General features: G+C 23.8%; 1 protein-coding gene across 50 annotated transcripts in view; it reads left to right on the forward strand.

The window, feature by feature from the left end:
* The window catches only part of bt (projectin protein bent), a 432,362-nt gene that overhangs the window by 199,858 nt on the left and 209,582 nt on the right, over positions 1–22,922 (forward strand). For 47 of the 50 annotated variants that reach the window (XM_075363582.1, XM_075363597.1, XM_075363590.1 and 44 more), the window contains 6 exons: positions 946–990; positions 4,155–4,487; positions 7,725–7,781; positions 12,153–12,215; positions 17,660–17,713; positions 22,066–22,194. In XM_075363582.1, coding sequence (XP_075219697.1) covers positions 946–990; positions 4,155–4,487; positions 7,725–7,781; positions 12,153–12,215; positions 17,660–17,713; positions 22,066–22,194 — 681 coding nt within the window. The remainder of the gene's footprint in view (positions 1–945; positions 991–4,154; positions 4,488–7,724; positions 7,782–12,152; positions 12,216–17,659; positions 17,714–22,065; positions 22,195–22,922) is intronic. The other 3 variants (XM_075363615.1, XM_075363595.1, XM_075363619.1) reach the window with 3 other exon arrangements.

A 22,922-nucleotide genomic window follows, 5' to 3' on the forward strand; every position in this document is an offset into this window, starting at 1 on the left:
GTAACTTTTTAAATAATATTTCAAGTGCATGATTCTTTATTTTCATTGCATAAATTATTTATATAGATGTCTGTACATTTATTCCATTTGCATGGTGATGCAAATTTAGACAATTTAAAGCGATGGTTAGCGTGTGTAAGATACACAAATGGTTCTTATTTAAAACTGTTGTATATCAGTTTAATAAACTAAGAGGTATAAGTTAACTAAATTAGGGTGTGACTAGATGGTGGAGGAGGTTTTTTGCTGCTACTGCATAATCATTTTTGGTGCCCCTTCTCTCTGTTTCAAAAAAACATTTTGTCTATATTTTTACTCGTTCCTTTGGACTGACTATTTGTATATATTCTATTCCTTATTTCATTTATATTTGTTTAGAAATTACATTTCTTTGTCTGTTGTAGTTGCTTGTGTCATAGGTTTGATTTCTTGTGTCGTATTTATTTACTGTTTATTATAGTTGTTTATTAAAAGTTTTCCTTTGTTTTGTAATTATATTGAGTTATGTAATTTCTAGTTATCTGTTATTTGTGCTGCATGAGTATTTATGTACTCATAAAATTTATTGGCATGTGTTGCAATAGTTTGTTTTTTGATCTATTAAAAAGATACTTCAGGTAGTATAATTTGTTTCCAAATGATTGTTCAATTTTTCAAAATTTACAAGATAATAACTTTTGGTATATTGATTGATACTAAAATAAACAATTTTTTTTTTGTTCAAAAATTGTGTAATTGAATTTATAAACTCAGCAGAAAAGAAATTCTAGGATATTTGAGCCCAGATATCAAAAAGTTAAAAATGTTCCCTTTTTTTATATTTCTTAGAATTCACTGAAATTATTTTGTGTTTTTACATTTAAAATGTATTCATTGTTTTATATTTATAAATTTATTGTAAATGTATAACATTTATATATTATGGTATTTATTATTTGCATGCAGGAAGTAAAGAAACCAGGAGCAAAAGAAGTACCAAAACATGAAGAGGTAATTCTCATCTTTTTATTATCTTTTATCATTTATATCTAACAGATATTTTTATTTTGTTATGTTCCATTATTATTTAACTGATAGATTGTTTTCAGAGTTTCCATCGATTAATTTACAAATTTATTATAAGTTATACTATGAAAAATTATTGAATTTTAAATCTCCTTCTTACAAGGTAAGTATGATTTCCATAAAAGTAAGTGACGTTTAATTTTTCATAAAAATTAGTGGATTCTTTTGATTTTAAATAACTCTAAATTTTATTAGAATATATTCTAAAACTCTATTTATATGTGCTCATCTATATATATATAGTTTCCGTGCACAAATCTTTTTTTAATTCATAAATTAGATATCTAATTTTGCATTTATTTAACAAGTTTTAGGTAGAGGGATTAATAGTTAGATAGCTGCAGGGTGTAGATAATGCACGCATGTAAATGTAGATATTGCATCAGTTTAGTATAGATATATTTAATTTTTTTTTTTTTTTTTTTTTTTTTATAAACGCTTATATATATTGATATTGTATAAAATATAATTATCTTTTTAAGACTTTTATTGATATTTTTGGGTTCTCCTGTTATAAAAAATTGTATGTATATATATATACAATATATATATATATATATATACAATATATATATATATATATATATACAATATATATATATACAATATATATATATATATATATACTATATATATATATATATATATATATATATATATATATATATATGTGATGATGAAATGTATTTAATATCATTTAAATAAAATCATGATTCATTTAAAGAGTACAGTTTATATTATATGTCACTTTTACCTCATGAGATAATTAAAAAAAATAATGGTTTACTCATAAGTTTTTTGATAACACATTCATTCCAAATAAGCAGTGTACTCAGTCAAATGTTATCTACCTCCTTATAATTCATTCATACAATTAAAGTAGTAATATAATCAGGTATATGTTTTGTGTACTTCTCTGAAAATAACAAGTATAGTGATAATTCTAATTATTTTATTCAAATTGACCCTGTTAAAACGTTATTTGGGTAACATTATTAAACAAAATTGGATTTATACATTAGAAACACTTATTATTAGTAAACATAAGATATACATTTGAACAATATTCATTCACCATGATGTTACATCAAAATATGGAATAATATTGTCACATATTCAGAATACGTTATTGTAATGCACACAATTATGAAAAATTGCATTCAAGTAGCTATTTAATATCATTAAGGGTATTTTTCATTTAAAAAGTTTTTATTCGACATTATACTCTATTTTTAAGGACTGTTGATGAAAATAGTACTCATAGCAGTAATAGAAATCAGAAATCCATGCATGTTAAAAATTAGTACTTTTTTCATTTGTTCACAGTGCAGCTAAATTATATTAAAAAGTACTAGTGAGGATGGAATGTACAGAAAAATTTCTGACAGTACATTTATTATGTAAAATATTTAAAAAATGTATTTTAAATTTATATCCAAAAAAGAAAACAGTCTTCCATCTGCTTACTTTTTTCATCATGAATTCATATTTCAAAAACAGATTGAGATATATTAATAAAATTTCTTTATGAATGTTTAAACCAACATTCTCTATTAAAAAAAGTAAATAAATATAAATTTTTCATTTTAAAATTTCAAAATAGCAGTCATGATTTAAAAAATAATTAGTTTTATCGGTTAATCTTAAGTAGTTTATTGTGAACAGGATAACACTTTGATTTTTCAGATAACTGAGTTAATGGGAAAAATCATTGAAACGTTAAATGAAATTCTTAAACTGTGATATAATTTAGTCTAAACTATATAAATATCGTATTTAAAAGTTAACTCATTACAATTTTGAAATTTGAAAACAAAATATTTCCACATTTATTTTTTCAATAATATCAGTCTAAACATTTACAACAAAATTACTTGAATATCTCTTTTCATTCTTGAAATATAAATTTCTGTTATGTATAAAAATACAGGCAGAGAGAAAGTAAATCTTTCCTTGTGTATGGTCGTACTTTAATTTTTTAGTTATTTTTATGTCTTAGTTCCCAAAGTTTTTCTATATGTTTTAGGTACACTGATTGTAAAAAAGAATATTTAATAATTATTTTTTAATATTTAAATTAAAGTAATCAAATTAAAGAGCATAGTTGTAATAAAAATTTTAATGTAATAAAATGTTACAAACTTGAGATGACAGTCAAGTTAATATGAATGATTTTTTTTTTGTTTTATTATATAATTTGTACTGAATTATAGTTTTCAAAATTTCCTTGTCAAAATAGTTTTAACATTTTAGGGTAGCAATGTAAGTGATAAGATAGCTTAACCGTATAAAAACCAAAATATTGAAACTAATTGGTTTTCAACTATGAGAATATTTTTAGCTGTGTGCAAATTCTTCAATTTTGAATGTTGTGGTTGTTGGTGTACTACAATTAAAGCAGAAATTGATACTGTTCATAATTTTTTGTTATAGAGAGACATACATTTAAATTGTACTTTCTTTTAAGTTATATAAAAGTTATATATCTTCCTAATATAGATAATTAGCAGTTAAAACTTCCATTGGAATTGCTTTATTATTAAACAACAGCAGTATTAATCATTAATTAAGGTCATTTGCACATAACTGAAAACAAGTTGATATTCATTAAATATTATTAAGTTTAAAATGTTAAGCTTAAAAGTTGTTTTATTAATGTATTTATGATCTGTTTTTAATCACAGTGAAATATATTACATTTTTCTGATATTAAAATTACAGTAGTATTTATCATAGTTTAAGTAAAATCAGCAGTTCATTTAAAAGTAACATGTTTGGACATAATTTTTTAAAGGTACATAATTTTAATTAAATAACAGACTTGTTTGTTATTATAGTTATTTTGAAAAGAAATGATTTATTCATAAAATGGTAATAAATTCTATGTATTAAGATGAGTAAAAAAATATATGTATATCATGTCATACTGTTATCTTAATTTTGAAGAAATTGTCCGATTATTGTTTTTATTACTAATTTATGTTAATATATTTTTAGCTTGTACGTATAAATGTAAATTTAAAAAAAGATTATTTATTTATATTTTAATCATGTTTTTAACAAATTGCATTATAAAACTCTTAATTTAGAGCCTTGGAAAAAAGAGAGATGTCAGCGAAGATATTATTGATGAATTACCAGGCGGTAGGAAAGTTAAACGACAAGAAATCATTGAGAAAAAACATAGTGTTGGTGGTGAACAATTTTTCAAAGTACAATTGAAACCGACCAAAAAGGTTACTAGAGTTATCGAGAAAGGTGATGAAAAAAAGAAAGAAGATTTAAAACCTGATAATTTAAAATTATCTGATTTCGATAAGAAACCTGTTGAATTAAAGAAAAGACCAAAACCGAAGAAAAAAGATGATGCTATTACAGTACCAGGGATTCAAACAGATTCAGATAGTGTTGAAGAAGATAAGGTGAGATGTATATTACAGTTGTTGAAAAATGTGGTTAACAAGTTGGCAATTTCATAAAAGCGTTTTATAACAATTGTGGGTTTCATCATTGGTTTATATCATACAGCATTGTAAATATATATGTGCTACAAACATTTTATGACATCATTTTGGTTTGTTTGTTATTTTTAGAACTACATTATTTTAAAATTACATTGTTTAACTTTCTTCAGAGTATCATTCATATACGAACTGATTTATCATAACTATCTTCGACTTATCTGTCTTTTTTTTATGAAGTGTCACCTGTTTTATTGTTCTTTTTTGTTTTTGTTTTATTTTGAAGAAGAAGACTTGAATTTGATTTATGATTCACTTATTATCAATTTTGTGCTTTCATTGGTACTTTATTGAATAAAATTGGAATTTTTTGAAACTTATTATATTTATCAAGATTATTTGTTAACTCTTTTATTTCCTTTTTTCTACTTTCTTATGTATCTTCTTTTCTTCTTTAAATATTCTCTTTTTCTTTTATCATACCATTTACATAAAGCATTCATTTATTCATACCTTTACATTTAGACAGTTACTTCATTTACTTCACTTTTTTAACACATTGAAACTTCTTATAAATATATCTCATTAATCTTATATATATCTTATTAATAATATATTGCTGCATTCCACTTAAAAATTCCAATGAAAAAAACCACTGTTCATAAAAGTGAATGTTGGTTACTTAGTAAAAATTAGAAATTAAAATTAAAATTTTTCTGTTATGTAATGAAATAAGGTGTCATCCTATTTCAATTGTTCTGTACTTAGTATTGATCTATTAAATATAAATTAATTTAAATTTAAATTTATGCATTATTTGGTATCTGTAGCGTGCCTAGTAATAGTATTTGCTGGCATAAAGCAAATTCCAGCTACAGTTCTAATGCAAACTCAGCATTCTTTCTTACTTTTCTTGAAGTTATAGTATAGTAATACTGAAGCTAGGAAAAAGTATGGTATCATGCCAAAAATCACCTTTCCATTAACTTTTTTTTTTTTTTTTTAGACTTGGGATCATGAAATGCAGAGAATGATTAAATATAAGAGAGTAAATTCTGTGTGTGTATTGATTATTTAGGATTATCTTCAAATTTAGTATGGTGACTTCTAAATATGAGGCATTGATTATGTTAAAATTCGAAAGTGGGGTCTGAAAGAGGCAGTGAGCTAAAGGGAGGTCAGGAGATCAGAGTCATTTCTTGGCTGGAGCTGAACTTAAAAAGAATTTTACTTTTATTGGTTTGCCCTAAAAGATTTTTCCCCAAATGATTCCTGAATTTAAAAATAAGGTTTTAGTAAAAAATTCCAATTTCTTCCTAATTGAGTGATTTTGTTCAAAATATGTACACATACATTTGTGATCGTTTATCCATTATTTCACTTGTCATTAAAAATTAAAATTTTGTTCTAGTTCTTTAGAAGTTTGAGGTTTCCTCCCTTTCTAAAGTACCTATAGAAAGCTATATACATAATTCACTGTTACATAATATTCATTTTACAGCCAGTACCTGTAGAGAATAAAGTGAAAGGACACATATAGGACTAAATACCAGCTGTATCAGTAGGTTTGACATACTGATACACAATTGTATATTTAGCTTCATTCCACAAAATTATATAATTTACTGTATTACTGATGAACTCTATGCTTTATTAAAAAGTAAAGTTAAATTGTTATTAAAAGCTAAATGAATTTGAAGGGTCAGTCTTTGGGTGGACAGTGGTATGCAAAATTTCATTAATTTCCTGGGTTTTTAAGTAATTTCTTTGAAAAAATTCAGTTAATGGAATTGTGATGGTTGTATTATAGGGATGAGTATTAAGAGAAGTTTTAATGTATTTATTTATTTATCTTCTTCTTTCTGTCTTAAAATTTTGTTCTTATCATTAATTAAATGAATTTCTTACTCTTCTTTTTATACTATCATCTTTTATAAAAACTTAATCTCTTTTTATTACTATCTGTTAACTTTTATCTATAATACTTTTTACTACTTTCTGTAATTTATCTTCTTTCTCAATTCTTTATTACTTACGTGAACTCTTTATCTTTTCTTCTATCTGTCCTTTTAATCTACTTTTCTTTATCTTCAGGTTCTGTTTCTAATTCTTCTGGTTTTCTTTCATGTATCTTTACTTATTTTATAAACTGTTTTTATTTTCTATTTGAAAATTTTAATAATTTTGCGTGTTGTATTTTTATTTATAAGATGTATATTTATGTAAGGAGTACAGTAAACTCTCATAAAATTTGTTTTGGCGATACTTTTCTGATTCTCTTTCTTTATTAGTTAAAAATAATATATTTTTTATTTTTTTTTTAAATTATATTTAAATACACTTCTCTATAAAAAATAAACAGACAAAAATTATATAATTTTTTATTTAGATAATACATTTTTTTTAATGAATATCATTATTATATTTTCATTACATTAAATTGCACGATTTATATTTTTAAACACTGGTAATTGAAAAATGTTTACTTGATTGTATGTTGAGTAAAATAATGTCTTATTTATAACTTACACTTTTATTAATACATAGATTTATTTATTTAAATGTATATTATATAAATAGAAAATGTAATTCATAGTAGATGATAGCATTTAAAGTTTTTGTATTAATATATATATACGAAGCATTTATAGTGAATTGTAGAGAGTTTATTGTACTTAAAGTATTATTGGATATTTTTATATATTTATATGTTAAGTATAAGTTTTATAGCACTTAATTGTTTGTTCAGACCAGAACTGATTTATTTGTTTTATCAGAACTTAATATTTCATTTTTTTATAATTATAAATATGTCTCATTTAAATTGATTTAAATATTAGATTTAATCATTTTATGGTGTTATTTTAAAAAACAATTTTCAAATTTTAGCATCACATGTAAGTATTCAGATTTTATTCGCTTGAATGCTCTTTTTTTATACTTTTCAAATCTAGATTAATTAACAAATATTTTTATATAATTTTATTTTAGGATTTTATTAGTATTTTTTATTAGATTTTTATTATTTTTTTTTAGAACATTTTAAATTCTTTAATATTGCTCATTTAATATGTAGCTAGTTTTATTACAATTTAATCAATGAAACAACATTTAAAATACATTTATAGTTATATATTTTATTTCTCTTAAACAAAGGTAGGTTATAATAATAAATTTAATGAGTTTAATTAATTTTAGATAAATGATACTGTAGAACCAGTGAGAAAGCCTTCTATAAAGGAACCAAAAAGTAGGGTACGTATTTTAATTCTGTAAATGCACAAATGTTAAAATTATCACTCATATGTATATCTTCAGTCATTTTTCTGTCTTCATCTTTCTATAGATTTATAATGATATTATACAAGTAATTGTTTTAACTGCTATTTAACTTATTTTAGAAATTCTTTCTTTTAATTATCATCATTTATAACTTTTTATTTCTATTTTTTAACAGTTAGTGATTTTCTTCTATTTTTACTTTTTGTAAAACAAAAAATGATTCATTTTTAATAGTATTTTGTGTTTCTGATAGATTAAATATTTTTTAATGAACTTTTTTTATACTTATATTACTTTTAATACTAATAAATAATTGTGTTGTTACACTAATAGAATGACTTCTTAGGTTCTGAATGAAAAGAGTTGCTAATTTTTGTGTAATTATTTAATTAAAATTTCAGTAATATAAGTTTAACATTAGTTAATGTTTTTATTTATGTATATTTTAACAAAATTACAATTTACTTAAAGAAACACAAAAATTTGTTTGAATTAAGCTACTGTTTTTTAAAATTTGTCTAAATATGATCATACTCCATTTGAGTTGATTAATTTATTAATGTGGTATATTAGAAGCTTCCATTTAATGTAGCTTAATTTATCCTTGGGTTATTAAATTGGGTTTTATCTCATAAATATAATTTGGATTAAACTGTAACAATAAATAATAGCTTAAGTATTATATCGTAATAATATATAAGAATTCATCTACCCAATTTGCTCAAGAAGTTCCCTTGGTCAGTTAGTCAGAGCTCCTAAGGGCGTTGCAGTTTCTCTAGACTTAATTGTCATTTCTTCTCATCTACTCCTTATGTTCTCGTTGATCCTTTCTTTCCTTATTAGAATCATAGGAATTAGGTCAGTTCCTTCTGTCTCCAAGCATTAACATAAACAGCAGCCAGTAGAGGAATCTGCTTCCTTAGTAAAGTTTAGCGGGAGGGTGTCTCTGGCAATGAGCTTGACTGTGACCTCCATTTCCATTCCAGGGGTTGCATAATTGGACCAAGTAGAGGCTAAGGCGCCTATTAGGGAAGTTAGGCATCCTACAGTTCCTGTAACCTATCTACCTCAGGCCTGTTGTTTGATTTTATATTGAGGAAAGTTATGGTAGTTAATTAATGGGTTTTAATGGTTTCAATATTTTATATGATAACAATAAAGTCTAGTTTAAATATATAAACATTATTAGATGTAATATACCAGTAGATTTAAATTCTCTCTGATATTCCATTTAAAAAAATACATCTGTATTGTTATGTGTATTATAATCATACTTATGTATTTATTATAACTCGTCTTGTGTATCTGTACAAATTAATGCTTGATAATTCATCCAAATAACATGCCACATCTGATTATTTTCTGTTTTAAACTTGAAGAAACGTTTATTTAAAGCAAATGAGTTTCAAATTATTGTTTCATAGAAATAATTAAGAATATGGTGTCTTTTATATAACATATTTTTATAATTTTTTTTAATATTTTTTAATTATGATTGTGATTTTTTTTTATAACATTTTTTTAATAAATTTGGTTAGACTAGTTTTTCAATAAATAGATATCACATTTTTATATAATTTTACATTATATACATCATGTTAGGAATGGTAGATGTGCTATTACCTGGATAATGAGTAAGAACTGCTACATCATTTGCCTGGAAGTATGAAGGGAAACCGTGAAAAATGTAAAATGTTGACTTTTATTCGATCGAGGCAAAATTAGATAACTTATAAAGATAATCCAAAAAGTAAAGACCATTTAGTGTCAAAAGATTAAAACATTATTATTTAGTTTTTTTAAGTGCAACATGTTCTCTATTTCGTAATATAACCATCACTTATATTTAAGCATTAATTAATTCTGTTTTTGATTTTAAAATCTTCTCGTAGTCATCCACCATTTAACCAACTGGTCGACAGTCAGTCAGTCGTTGTGGAACCTCTTTTGTACAAATTTTGTTGTAACCCAGATATTTCTATACAGTTTTATGTAGCAAAGAATGAAGAACATTTGGGGAAAAATGTACAACTCAATTACAGTTGTCTTTTTTTAAACATTTTGATATTAACTGCATATTTCAAGTCTTCTGTCATAAGTGATGAGCATCCTGATGAATCCTTATCATGAAAACTTGTCCATTATGATAAGTTGACTGGTCTCTCGTTCTGAGCATTCAAGAATTGAATAATACTCCATACTTCACATTTAGCAGGATTTCATTTTAATGACACATGATGTTTAGAAAGTATGTATTAAAACATGTGACTCTTGGAACACTAAGAAAATAGATTAAAAAGACAAATGAACTCTTTAAATTGGGAAGAAGGAATGACTAAATAGCCTTTACTTATTGGATTTACCCTCATTTATTTAAAATAGGAAAAGATTTGATGTGGCATAAGAAACTTTGAAGAATTACCAAATCTCTTTAATGACTGTTTTTTAGAAGCATGTTTTTATACTGTAAGTTATATTTTTAGATTGAAAAAAATTACAATACTTTTAATATGTTAATTTTTCTCAATTTTACTCATTCATCATTTAAATTCATATACAAATTTATACTAGATTTTTCATAAATTCATTTATAAATGTGTTTATATTACCACATATTTTGAGTTTTTGTATGTATTTTTGTCTAGAAGTATTAACAATACATACATTAAAATATGCATCAAAAATTTATTCAGAACAGTTTCATAATCATTAGTATAAGTTCTAGAAGGATAATAAATATGTTATAATATAATTCCTGTTATATTTACTAGGACACAATACATCTTTTTTAATAAAGTTTTAACTATGAACTGTAAATCAAATCATGTATTATCAATTTGACATTCTTAGCCCCTTTATGCCTATTTTCTAAACACATATTCGTTTTTTTTTTATAATATATAATTATGTTTCTACTTTGTAGTAGAATTGCTGAAAGGTGTTACAACAAATGATGTTAATTATGTTGTCCTAATGATTAAAGGATACTGTTAAATATGGGCTTATTTAGCCAATCATTAACATCAAAGAAGTTAATAATCATATGCTGACATAGTAATATAAAAAAAAACATTATCTATTTACAGTAAAATAAATTTTTTTTTTATTTCTAATAAAATATATATTTATTAGGAAATTTAAAATGTATAATTTTTTTTTAGTATCATAAATAGAATACAGTACAAAACAACTTTTTTTTAAACTAAATTAATTGCTTTCTGTATAGATATTATAAAACAATACACTGGTACACATAAAGTGTTTACATATGGCATGGTGAATTATTGTATTCAAAAATACAATTAAATTAATGTTGTGAACGTACAACTTAAAGGAGAAAATAACATTTAAGAAAGTAACAGTATTTTTTTTAATTATTAAATATAAATAACATTAATTTTGTGATGGTAAAACCACATTAACTTTGACTGTTTCAGTTAAGAGGGTTCTTATTAAAAAAAAGTTCTATTTTTGAACATTCTCCATGAAAAACTAATTGAAAGACTCCTTTACCCAAAGATTTTACCAAAGAAGATACTGTTGTATTGTAATTATCAAGTAATATAAAGAAAATATTTTTTTAGAAAGAACACCAACAGTATTTTTTTTCTGTTACTTTGATCCGGACAGCATTAAAAACCTAGTATAAGTTAATAATATGCTAAAATTTCCTTGTGAACTAAGAGTAGCAGGAGAGTACATCAAGAACATTACCTCCATCAGACATAATGTTATTAATGAATGGAAACATACAGCAACCACTGTCATTGAAGAGAAACTTCTTTAACTCCAACATGTTCAGTTTAGCTTGTCTAATTTACTTGAGTCTCTTAAATTCTATTAATGTAATACATTGTGTCAACAGGAAAAGAGAAGTAGAAGTGAATTGCCCAAGTATTGGTGGGAGGGAGGTTGGTATTACAATTTGAAAAAGTCACATTAGGGTAGAGTTGTAATGCAGAAAGGTCTCACAAATTCCAGAAGGAACTGACAAAAGTATATAATTCTATTTGGAATAAATATACACATTTATCTTTCATTTATTATTAATTATTAGATTTGCTTCTAATATGTTTAAAAATAATTAATAAATAAAATTCATGATTTTGATTAATCTGGTTTTACCATCTGTAATAACTGAACTATACTAGATGAATGTTTACTATTGTAAATATATTGTTACTTTTATGTTTACATACATCGATACTTATGTATGTTGATAAAAAATCTATTTGTATATATATTTACGTACTAACATATTAAATACTTCTTGAAATATTCTTTGTGTTTGAATGTACATATTTGTTGTTTTTTTTACATGTTTGTATGTATGTATTTATGTAGGAAAGTGTTAGAGAAACAGCACCAAATGTTCACTTTGAATCACCAGAGAGAACACAAGATGAGGTAATTACTGATTTATTTTATTAATTGTTTATAATTTTTTTCTGTATTAAATTTCTGTGTTTTCAGTACCTGATGGACGGTAAGTTATTTTTAAAATTATACACAGATATATGATTTATTACAAATCTCTTTTAACCATAGATGCTAAAAAGAAAAGTTAATTATTATTTTGTATATACGCGTATGTATATTTTAAAGTTATTTGTATGTCACCATCATTCAAAATTTACATTTGCCTGAATATTATTAATTTTTAACCGTTTGTGATAATTCAATATTCTTATATTTTCCTTTTTTGAATTACTCTGATCCAGAATATGAATTAAAATTAATAGATTATCTTTTATAACTGAGATAAAAATATAATTCATTTGGATACTTTAGGAAAGGTTTATATGATTTATATTCCATAGATAAGCATTAAAGAAATGTATACTTTTATATTTATTTTGAAAGACTTGTTAAATTTTAATGTAGTTACTCATTTGTATCCTTGTCTTTAAACCATTGAGTATTCATGATAAAAGTTATTGGTTATATCAAATAATCAGTGTTTTTGGTATAGATATGCTATAGATGAGATTAAAATTTAATTATAATTTCTGTTATTACAAAAATTTTTTTATCTAATAAAATAATTTAAATAATGTTATTTTTTAAAAAATGGAAATACTTTAATCTCTTAATTTTCCTACAATCCTACAATATAGAAAGATGCTACTTCAAAAATTAATAAAATATGATTTAATTCCTGACTCACTCCAAAAATAAAGAAACCATTCGATTATAGAAGGACACAGATAAGATCTAGTTTTGTACTTTCTATATTGAATTTTATGCTTTATAAAGTTCTGTTTTATTAAAATCGCTTGCAGTAATCAAAAAGTCTGAATTTATAGAATTTTACAGCGTGAAAAATCTTCTACAATGTGATGTTAGTATCAGTCACTATTAAGACTTGAGTTTTATCATTTGAAAAATATTGCTGAGATTAGATAGGAATGAATGTATAAAATCCTTGGTTATGTGCTTTAATTCTCAACTTTAAAAAATTGATCTTATTATTACTGTTATTATTTAAATATGTATGTTTAATCTGTAATCATTATTCTTTAATTTGAATTAGTAGTATTATATTGAATAATATAAATAATTTTTATTTCTTTGTCATATAACTTATATAGATACATCAGGTTATGGCAATGTGTTGAAGAAAGTAATTTGAGATATCAGCTGACAAAATTTCATTCATACCACTATAATGATCGGAAATAATTTTCTTTCTATATTCATTTATCCTGTGAAAATATCAGTACAATAGTTTTCTATAATAATTTTAATTATTATATTCTAGAATTATAGCTACACAGTGCGGTAGGATTTGTATGTTTAAATTGACGTAAGAGAGTAACAAATTTTAAGTTCGATCTTTTATTCTAAATAATTAAGAAGTTTTATGGATAATATAGTACAGTACAAGTGCAATACTTCAGAATATTTGGTATTTAGACTGTGCTACATATGAGTTGATAGATTTAAAAGGGTAATGGTTTAATATTTACAAAATTTTACTAATAACCCCTTTATATTTATGTGAAAAAAAACTCTTTCTCCGACCTTTGTACATTTTTTTTTGTACTTTTAATCATATAAATTCATGATAATTAAAATTACTGTTTAATTTTTATTGATTCTTTGCATTTATAAAAGTATACAGATATTTTGTATTTTGTTTTGTAGATTAGTAGTTATTTTTATAAGTTTTTAAAAATGATAATGAGTTATTAAATTATTATAAGGTGTAAATTGGTACAGTATGAGAGTTCCAAAGTTCTGGCAACTGTGCGTTGCTTCCTGGTACATGGAGCTCTTTCTTACATAAAGTTTTAAAGTATTAGATTTCATGTGGTTTTTACTTATTATGTATATGCATAATGTTACACATCAAGTATATAGTAAAAGTATAATTAAAATAATTATCGTTTTTTACACTACATTGGTTTCTTAATGGATTTTTCCTTTTTTTATACAAGAGCCAAAGCTCTTAAGTTTGTAGATTTAGATTTATTTTCCAGTTTATATATTTGGAGTGGTTTTTAAAATTAATCAGTTAAGATCATAGATGGTTGTTGATTGATATATATCAAAAACCATTAATAATAATAATAATAATAATAATAATAATCATTATTACTATTAACAATCATCTATTATCTTAACTGATATATAACTGATCTTAAAGTATATATATATACTTTTTTGAAAATTCAAATAATTCATTAACGCATTGACCACTGTGCTAATACAATTTAATACTAAATGAAATATAAACCACCAAAACACAGTAATTAGATATGTTAAACTTACCATACTACTCCCGAGAATCAAATTTTGTGGGGTCCCTTATCTTCAGTTATTATTAAATTCTATAATTACATTATAAACATATATAATATTAAAAATATTTAATATAACAATAACTGAAGATGCAGGATTCAGTAGTAATTAAATTTTCTAATTACATTATATTAACAGTATGTAACATTAACTGAAGATGCAAGATCCCACCAAAATCAATTCTTGGAATTAATATGGTAAGTTTAACTACCTATTTCCTTTATTTCGATAGTTTATATTTCATTTAGTATTAAAATTACATTTTAATAACTATTATTACATTATAATATACTTATACAATATACTTATACTTATACAATATTTTAGTATTAAAATTACATTTTAATAACTATTATTACATTATAATATACTTATACTTTATTACATTATATATTATTATAATTAACATATTATATGTTAATTATAATATATATATTCTACCTAAAAATTAATATAATAGTAAAGGATTGAAATAATTTGGAAAAGTCTGTTGTCAAAGTTTAAAATGTACTGTATATTTGTACTGTGGTTAATTCTTGTGCAGTTATTGCTCTGCACTCAAAAAATCTTTTTATCAGTATTAATAAATGAACCAATTAATAAATAAGAACATCTTTTGGTCTGTAGACCGTCTTCAAAGTCTTGTGAATCAAGTGTTGTTTGCATGAAAAAATTAAAAAATGCTTAGAGTACCATTGCAGCAATGTTTAATGTGAAAAGGAAAGAAAAATGAAAAAATTACATTTGATCATTATATACTCCATTTTCCAATTCTTTTTTTTTCTTTTTTACATATTAAATACTAGTATTATGAATTAATTTAACTATCTTTTATTATTTTTTAAAATTTTAGTTATAAATAGACATTTAAATCGAAGATGGTTAAAGGACCATCTGGTTGAGACATCTCTCTTCTGATCGATTACTCTATTTATATCGTTCATTTGTTAATATTAATACTGATTATTAATAATTTAGGTCGGATATTGTGAATTAAATAATTTTATATAGTCAAGTAAAAATACTATATAACATCAAAATATTTTTCTTTATAGCACAGCAACTTACATTTTTTTAATATGTAAAATGTTATTCTACATTTTGGATACAATGGAAGAATTGTGTAATAGTGTTAACTATTGAATTTTGTCAAATCATTAATTCTGAAAGATTATTTGTTATATATACCATTTTTTTCCTCCAAATGTTTCTAAAACAGTTTTTGTTCCATTTTTTTTTGCATTTAATAAACATGATTTAATCTGGATTTGAAAGTAAATAACATGACTTGAATTACTAAAATCATTAAAAAATTATGATTCAGAGCCTATAACTGAAAAAACTTCCATCATTAAGCTTTGTTTACTTAACAGAGCAGTGTTATTTTTTATGTAGCTAGTATTGCTAGATGTCATAAAAGTGAGTAACATGAATTTTTAAGTATAAAATTTTGAAGGTTGTTGTTATAATATTATCTAAAGTTTGTTTGAAATATAGAGAAGAATTTCTTAAAGTATTAGTTTTTGCAGATAATGTGTAGAGTAGAATCTCTGTCCATATGTAAGAAACCTTTTAAAAAAATGGTATGTAAATACGTATAAATATTTAAATTTAACAAAATTATAAATCAATTTTGCATTGAATGTGTTTTAATACTAATTAATATGACATTTGATTTCTTTTTTGTCAGTTTTAATCAGATGATTAACTGGAAAATATTTACAACAGTATATTGATTAATTCAGACCCTATTGATGAAGTCTTAGTTGACTGACGTTTTGCTGTATATAATTTAGTTAACAATTATGGTATAAAAAAATCTTTCATGAAATGTAAGTCTTGTGTTATAAAGCAGAATATTTGTAATACAAAATATATTTTAGTATTTATGTTTAAAAAAAATAGGAAATATAAAGACAATATATATATATATATATATATATATATATGTGTGTGTGTGTGTGTGTGTGTGTGTGCGTGCGCGCGCGCGCGCGCGTGTGTGTGTGTGTGTGTGTGTGTGTGTGTGTGTATTTAGGCCATTTTCTTTTATATATTGCTATTAGTGAGAATTATTTTAATGCATTTTATTTATGTATAACAGTTAACTAAATAGATTTTATTGATTTCATAATCTTATGAAAATATTTATTAAATTTAAGTAATTGAAAAAGTCAGTATATTTTTATTTGAAGTACAGTCAGAACTTCCGCATAACAAACTAGGTTTAGTATCAGCGTTAACAATTAGTATCCAGATTTTGTTAGAGATGATTATTTTCCAAAGTTTTGAACCTGGTAACTTGGCTCAGTTTAACATATTTTTTTCATAAATATTTATGAAGTAAATTAATTTTGAAAAATTTAGTAGAAAATGCTGTTTTAGGCATAAAGTACAAAAGGACTAATATGAATAAACCTACTTAATTTTTTTTTTTTAAGGTAACACTAAACTAATATTTTTAATAATTATTTTTTACCTTATCTTGACTGTTCTAGTTGCCACTAAATGCAAATATTTTCCCAATAAATAGATAATAATATCTTTAACAAAATCATATATGTATAGTAATATTTTGTATTAAAAATACTGAATATCAGGCACAGACAAGATATAAGAACAGTTACCATAAAGTAGGATCTCTTTTCTAGAAGTTCATAATCAGCATGAAATTATCACAAATAATAAAAGACATAAATATCATAAAATAGTTAGTTATATACATAGCAAATATCCTTCATAAAAATGGTATAGTATGGCCATTATTATATGATTTAAGCACATAATTTTTGTTAAGTTCATTTTAAGCAAATGTGACTCATTATGTGAAAGAAATAAATTGCTTTTTATTTCTATAATTTTATGTTACACAGAGAAATTTAACATTTTGGACAATCATTTCACTTAAAATTTTGTTATTTGGAAGTTCAACTGTTACACTATAACAAAATTTTTAATTATTTTTTACATGACTTCTTATAATCAACATATTTATTTGTTTGGTTCTTATTTTATACAAAATAATACAGTAAACATATATTGATTTTTAGATCAAGAATGATTTGAGACCTGAAGTTAAAGAAAAAAAGCCTCCCACACCAAAGGTATACATTTACAAAAAAAAATACAATACAACATTCACTGGGGGTTTGCAAAAAAATATTATGCTTGGTTTTTATTTTTTATTTATTTAATTATTTTCATTACACTTTCATCACAGTATAACACAGTAAAGCAATAACAGTGAACATTTCATGTTTTACAAAAATGTTTCTTCATTATCATTGAGTTAATTAGTTGAATATTTCTGTCAATAAGCTAACAAAGCATTAATACATTTTGTAAATATGTATTAATTTCTATCACTTAGTATATGTAAACTGTAATCACATAGTTAATATTGTTTTTTTTTTCATTAGTTTATTGCTTTTTACCTCTTCAAAATATTATTTCTTGAGTTAATTTTATTTTTCCATGTTGTTCATTAAGTATTTCCATTTCAATAGTATTTTATTTAATTTGCTTTTTTTTCATTCTACGCATTTAACAATATGTATTCATTTTAGTATCGCTACACATTAATTGTCTTCTTTTTTTTAAATATATATGTGTAAAATAAAGTAGTTCAGTAATATTGTAATATTATCATAATCATTGCTTATTTTGATTTTGAAATAAGAAAAAGTAATTAAAAATTATACTTATTATTTATCTTGACTATACTCATACATGAAAAATTATTCAATAAGTAAAAAAAAAAAATTATAATAAACAAATATCATCTATGAACCTGATTTATTTTTGTTATAAAATTACTTACTTTTATATTAAATTTTATATGTAATGATTCAATTAATTTCTGTCATTTACTGGTAAAATATTTATTTTCTTTCATTTTAGTATTGTATTTATAATTTTCCTTTTCACATAGTTTGTAGCATTTAATAGGCCATCATTTTTAATAAAAAGGGATTCACTGTCTCAGAATCTATGTGTTATGTTAATATATATGCCCAATGTTGTTAAAAGTCATTTTAATGCTACTATCTGGTGTTATAAAAATCCTAATCAGTACGGGATGGGAGTACTGAGCTAATAACTCCATATATGGTACTTTTTTCTTTTATTCGATGAACATATTGCAGTATTTGATTGTCATTAATTACATCGGTTATATGCTTTAATGATTGGTATGTAGTTAAATCGGTTTGCTACTCTCTTCTGAATGCATTTGTAATTATTTTCATAATTTTAAGTTGTAAGAGTTGGCCCATCGTAATTACTTATCTTTATTTTGACTAATAATATATTACTCTGGTATTTTTGTACTTCTTGATGAGCATCTTCAGTGTTTCTTTTTGTTATATTTAGTTGCATATTTTTTAATAACTTTATTATTTCTCTGATTGCATCAGAATTTTTCAATAATGAGTATCATTGGTTTATTTGTTAAGTTTATATGTTGTATAGTGTTAGTCATGAATCGACTAAAAAATAATATCATTGAAATTTATAAGAAAGTAACAGGAAGGTTAGTTTGTTAGGTTTGCTTAGGTTTAGTTCATAAATTTAAAAGAGGGTTGGTTTAGAAAGTTCATTAATTGATAAAAACAGCCAGCTATTAAATTCCTCACATTTGTTGTTTGGTGATTATATTTGACTATTTATTGAAAAATTTCATAATCGTCGGTATCATCTTTTCAAACATCTCCGTTAATTTGTTTCCTTTTCATATCGGTTTATGCATTTACTTATTGAATAATCGAGACATTAAACTGATTTGACATTATGTAAAAAAAGCTTATTAATTTTATTACTTTAAATAAAATGTAGATTTTAACTATGAAACACAATATTTATTGTTTTATATATATATATATATAGTTCATACTAGTATATACGTACTAGTAATTTAAGTTAATTCTTAGCAACTAATGATAATCTATTCTTTTATCATTTATTTAAGATTTTTTTTTTTTATTCATTACAACAGTTCAATATTAGTATAATAATACATTTTTTCTTAAAGTTCATTAATTTTCAAGTATATAAACCGTAATATTTTGTGTTTGTAATGTTTATCTCCAATTTCTGTTCTTTATGTTGTTTTTAATATTTAAAAATTATAATAAAGCTGTTTTTCCCTTTTATTCCATTTCTAAAGTAAGCTACAAACTCATCTACTACCTAATAGTTAATAGTTTGGTTGAAAAATAACTTAAATCATGCTATTAATTAAGTTATTTTTTGATTATTGAATCTTTTATCATAACAGTAAAGTAGTATGATCTTTTCATAAAAGATATTTGTCCTATTATTTTAGAACAGTTTTAGTTTAAACTGAAGCAAAAAACAGTTATTAATAAAAACCTGCACTTCAAAATGAGAGATGGGGCATCTTGTATAGTTAAGATTCAGTTTTGGTGAGCAATGAATCAAAATAAAAATATTTTTTTCTTATATACATTAAATGTTGCATAATGACATCAAGTCCCTATTTTTCTTATAGAGTGTGATTTAGGCGAAGATTCAAATTTTCATAACAGGAAATTAATCTTAGTAGTTTCATTTAACACAACTGAATAAATATTCATAAAAGTGCACAAGAAACTAGAATTAAAAAGAAATTCTATTCTGTTCAATAATCCAGAGAAATAATTAGTTAATTAAGAGTTCCTGTTAATTAGCTAGTTATTTCTCTAAAGATATGTTTTACATCTAAGATGCATTAAAATAGCCAAAGATACGTTTTGCAATTAGACATCTATGTCTATTAGTCAGAGTAAACAAAAAACTGTGTAATACATATCAGTCACTCAATATTTGTTCAATCATGACACTCAATTTTTGTTCTTAACTATACATTATCACATCCTTTTTAACTTTTGATATAAATGAGCATATGTGGCTTGCTTAAGAAACTAGGGTAGATGGACTGTGTTCTGTATCAAGCATTATATTTGAAGTTTATGGTTAATAAATTACCAATTTAATATGGTTGAAAAATGCATCTTAAAATATATCTTCCTGTATGTTCATATAGACATATATAGGTATATTTTTTCTAAGCAAGAATTTGAACTTAAGAATAACTGAACTTATTCAGAAAAAAATTGTTTACATTATCATAATAATTATTTCATTTGTGGGCCAAAATTTTATCATTTATATTCATGATATATGTGTTTGTTTGACAAAGAATTATACAAGGTGTGTTTTTTAAGTCGGTTTAGTTAGATATTGCAAAATACTGTCAAATGTAAAAACTGTTTATTAAATCTAAAAAATATTTTCCAAATTTTAGATTGATTGGAATCATGTGAAGTAAAGTGTAATTCTTCAATAGCCCTCTCCCAACAGAAAGAAAGTTATGTATATTGATTCAAAGGCATGCCTATGTTTCCTCACGTTTCACGGTATGAATCTACAGTAATATTCTTTCACCAGTCAAACAGATTAATAAATGAGAATGCAATTACACCCCTCTCAAAAAAAAAAACAAAAAAAAAAACAGTGACCATATTTTTTTCTAACTGAAAGTCTTGCTGAATTTTTTTTTTTTTGAGGGTGATGATGCATACCACAGGCACTTTTTATGGTTCTAAATTTTGTTTCAACATCATAGATTATTTAGTTTTAAAACTTCTGAAAATCCAAAAACCATTCAGATATTGTAAAGCGATAATTTCCTTAAGTTTTCAGTTCACTTTTTCTACCAAATAATCTGCCATAAGTATTTGCATACCGCTACACTCCTTGTTATAGATAATTGATATTCTCTACTGTATACATTCGACTCCATTGCCGAAGTTTACTGTCATACATAAAGTTTGACCCAGAAATCTCACAAAGTTGCCTGTGAATTGTTGTTTTTATATTCATAAAAACTGAAACGACAAGTTGTAAACTGGACATATAGAATTTATTTTACTAGAACATAGTGGCAGACAGCTAACTAAATGAAACAAATAAACATATTTTGATCTATATCGTCTTTTGCAGCCATAATCAATGATAATTTCAAAATGAATATATACTTAAAAAATTAACACCTTGTATTACTATACATGTCATTCTGCAACTTTTTTTAATATTACTTTCATGTTTATGTCATTTCTTTAATTAATTTAATTTAAATTTCAGTGTTAATTAATATTTTTTTTTATAAATTGTAAAAATAACTGAGAATTTTGTTTTATGCATGGGATTGTTTGTTTAATTAAATTGTTTAATTTAAATAATAGTGTTAAAAATAACGTTCACGTATACCTTTTTTTGTTTTTACATTTATATTTTGCACAGTTCTAATTTTTAAACACATTAATATATTCATACAGGGACCAATAAAAAACAAAATAATAAATAAACTAATGTCCCTGAATTCATTTATGTCATATATAATAAATGTGAGTGTGCATGAAATTTTATAACAAGAGACTTGGGTTGGTTTAAGTAGATCAGACGTTATGATCCAATGGCGTTTATTCCAAGTAGTTCTGAAGATGAGGATGAAGGAGAAAAGCAGAATGAGCAAGAACATGATGAGGACCAAGATACGGTCGATGAATTACAAAGTATAGGGAAGGTATGATCCTGTTGTCCCGACGGTGAAAATTTGACGCCATTTTTGCTGCTGCTGTATTTTTCTTTTCTTTTTTGTTGTTATTAAATGTTCATGTCTGCTGCTGGCTTCGTCCGTCCATTGTGCTGCTATAGATTTAGCCGATATCCACAGTAAAATATACTCATTTAAATCTAAAAAAAAAAAAAACATTTATATATTCATAAATTTTGATGATTTTTTAAAAAATTCTATTAAAAGCATTTGTTAAGTTCAATTAACATTTATAAAAAAATTGTAATGATTTAAATATTAATACTTGTTGAAATCATATAGTACTAATAGAAAAATAATATATTATTTTAAAAATGAAGGTAATTTATTTTAAATTATGTATTTTTAGTACCTTATACATTAGACACAAGCAAGTAGCAAGTAATTATATTTGCTTAGCTAATGGTATCACTGGAAATACTTAATTTTTTTATGCAAAATTTTTTTTCATCTAGAAGTGATTATATTCTTTAGGTATGAGATTATGATATTATTTATTTATAAATTTATTAAATTTTTTAAAACTTATTGTATAGTTTTTTTAATTATCCATTAGTAATTCTTATTTTATTTAAATTTATATCAGGCTGTGGATGTTGACTGTGGTATAGTTAAATGTCTTAATTGTTGACTATAGGAACATTTAATGATCTCGAATAAAAGTGGTTCTCAAATACGAACATAGTACATCCTATGAG

The sequence above is a fragment of the Lycorma delicatula genome, chromosome 4 (assembly GCF_047948215.1).
Source record: "Lycorma delicatula isolate Av1 chromosome 4, ASM4794821v1, whole genome shotgun sequence".
NCBI classification, from domain to species: Eukaryota; Metazoa; Arthropoda; class Insecta; order Hemiptera; family Fulgoridae; genus Lycorma; species Lycorma delicatula.